Consider the following 2,664-nt stretch of genomic DNA (forward strand, 5'->3'; position numbering starts at 1 on the left):
CTTGTGAACCGGTTCCCCCTGGGGGGGGGGAGTATAACGCATAACCCATGTTTAGGTGGTTTACCGTGTAGGTCTGAAGCAATAGAACAAAGTTTGAGCTCAATGGCATCTTTCATTCTGGGTCTAAGCTTTCGTGCGCATGCCCACTTCACCTATACGGCTCATCTTCAAAAACTCAAGGCTTAGAGAGGTCACTTCTCGCTCATAGAGAACAATAACTAATGTTATCTGTCAATCGATGTATGCCCATGACTTATGTTTATTATTCAATTAAAATGGAAATTTAGGCGGCAGGCCAATGGAAGTTAAAATGTAAATGCAGAATTTTGTTCTAGAGCTATGAGGGCAAAATGGAAGAAAACCGCAGCAGATTCGCTTGACGACCGGAAACGTGGAGTTCTTGGGTCACTAGGACTGACGCATTTCCTAAGTGCGCAGGCACTCTGTAACATAACCTCTCTTTTGATCACGTGATAGCGCGGAGATCACAACATGGCGGCGCCCTGTCGACAGCGTGATTGCTGGTGAATTTTCGTTTGAAGTTCCTTATTCGGGAGGAGAGTGGCAGCATGTCGCGGCTCATTGTGAAAAACCTGCCCAATGGGGTAAGAGGGTTTGAAGGAAATGGTTGTGGTTGCCAGTAGTCCAATAACTGGGGTCCCAAGGCGATTCTTCTCAAGAATCAAAATTAATTAGGAGAACGGATGTTCAATACAAACTGTTCCTTAGAGATAGATCCCTCTGTCCGAACTAGATTGCAAGTGCGATGGCAGGGTACCTAGTTTCTTTCTTTCCGTTTTTCGTTCCTGAAGAGAGAGGTTCCCTTCCCTGGTGAGGTCTCAGGGTTATTCATGTTAGAAGATGTATTACTCTGCAAAATTCTTATTGCGCTTTTAACACTGTCTGAATGAATCCACATTTCCCCCCACTCCCAGATGAAGGAAGACCGCTTCCGGAATCTCTTTGCTGCTTTTGGAACACTGACAGATTGCAGCTTGAAATTTACAAAGGATGGCAAATTCCGCAAATTTGGTTTTATTGGGTTCAGATCTGAAGATGAGGCCAAAGCAGCACTGACCCACTTCCATAAAAGCTTCGTAGACACTGCCAGAGTCACGGTGAGTGTATTATAATATCTTTATATACATTTGAGAAACTGGAATGTTTTAGGCTTCTCTTGATAGGCTAGGGATTTATTATTCTGAGTCAAATAAGTTGGGTGGGGGGGGGTTGCTGCAAGTATGAGTAGAGACTGCAAACTCTGGTTTAAGAAATTCCCAGATATTTGAGGGTGGAGCAAAGGAAGGGTGGAGTTTGGGCAAGGGAGGCTGCTTAGTGGGGATGTGGTGCAATGTTCCCTCTAAGGTGCGGAGTCTTGTGGGCAAAAATCCTACTTTCTGAGCTGCTGGCATTAAAGTTGTGAGCGAGCGATTTGGCTCCTGCATAAATCAGTTTGCTCTGGAGCCACTTATCCTGAGCTAATACAAAAATATGTGAGCCGGAGGCTAAAAAACTGTGAGGGAGCTCACACTAACTCAGCTTAGAGGGAACACTGATGTGGTGTCATAGAATCCATCCTCCATAGTAGCCATTTTCTCCAAGGAGACTGATCGCTGTATTCTGGAGATCAGTTGTAAATTCCAGGTGCCACCAGGAGGTTGGCAATCCTAGTATGAGCCCATCTGAGAAGATACATTCCAGATTTCTGTGTATTTAAGTAGCTGGCTATCCTGCGTCTATAGGGTTATTGAGCTGTTGGGGTTGGAGCAGAGGCTATAAAGGGGCATGACAGAAGTTTATAAAATTATACATGGTATGGAAAAATTTGATTAGAGAACCTCTTTTAAAACTTTTCTTACAGTACTGGGACTTTATTTATTTATTTGTTCAAATTTATTTATTTATTTGTTCAAATTTATGTATTTATTTGTTCAAATTTATAGCCTGCCCTCCCCGCAACGGGCTCAGGGTGGCTCACAAATAGGGCAACATGTGCCAATAGTTAAAACACAATTAGGGCAAATTATGCCAATAGTTAATCAATAAAACAAGATAAAACCAACATTGAAAACAGCATAAAGTGCTCCAGATGTTTCGAAAGATCTTCAATCACAAGATGGTATCCTGGGGATGGTAGTCTGAATTCCATGGCATCCCGGGAATGTTAGATTCAATTCAGTGGTATGGTTCCACGTGATATTACAAATGTCTTGTCACAGGGCCATCACAAACCCCAATGTTATCAAAACAAATCATGTGGAAATGCATAAAGGTGTCAAACAAACACTGGAATCCTGGAATGCAAAAAGTCTATCGTGGCTGGACAGAATAGCTGTGATCAGATCCTTTATTCTTCCAAAGTACCTGTATCTCTTTAGGACCCTACCAATAAATATTCCACCTCAACTTATACAAAAATGGCAAAAAGAGCTGAATTCATTCATATGGGGCGGGAAACCACCAAGAATTGCCTTTCACACTATGAGAAGACCAAGGCGCAAAGGGGGTCTAGCAGTACCGGACCTTGAAAGCTACAGAAAAGCAGCTATCCTGGCCGCTACAATACGTCAATACCACGATGAAGACACACTAGACTGGAAAAAAATTGAGGAAGCGGATATCAGAGAGTCATCGTTTCAAGAACTATTATGGCATAAATCATTT

General features: G+C 42.7%; 1 protein-coding gene across 1 annotated transcript in view; it reads left to right on the forward strand.

Moving 5' to 3' along the window:
* Positions 1–490: 490 nt before the first annotated feature.
* The window catches only part of RBM19 (RNA binding motif protein 19), a 122,184-nt gene continuing 120,010 nt past the window's right edge, over positions 491–2,664 (forward strand). The window contains exons 1-2 of the mRNA XM_015405929.1: positions 491–605; positions 936–1,118. Coding sequence (XP_015261415.1) covers positions 570–605; positions 936–1,118 — 219 coding nt within the window. The 5' untranslated portion in view covers positions 491–569. The remainder of the gene's footprint in view (positions 606–935; positions 1,119–2,664) is intronic.

The sequence above is a fragment of the Gekko japonicus genome, unplaced genomic scaffold, assembly GCF_001447785.1.
Source record: "Gekko japonicus isolate JY-2015 unplaced genomic scaffold, Gekko_japonicus_V1.1 scaffold297, whole genome shotgun sequence".
Classification (NCBI taxonomy): domain Eukaryota; kingdom Metazoa; phylum Chordata; class Lepidosauria; order Squamata; family Gekkonidae; genus Gekko; species Gekko japonicus.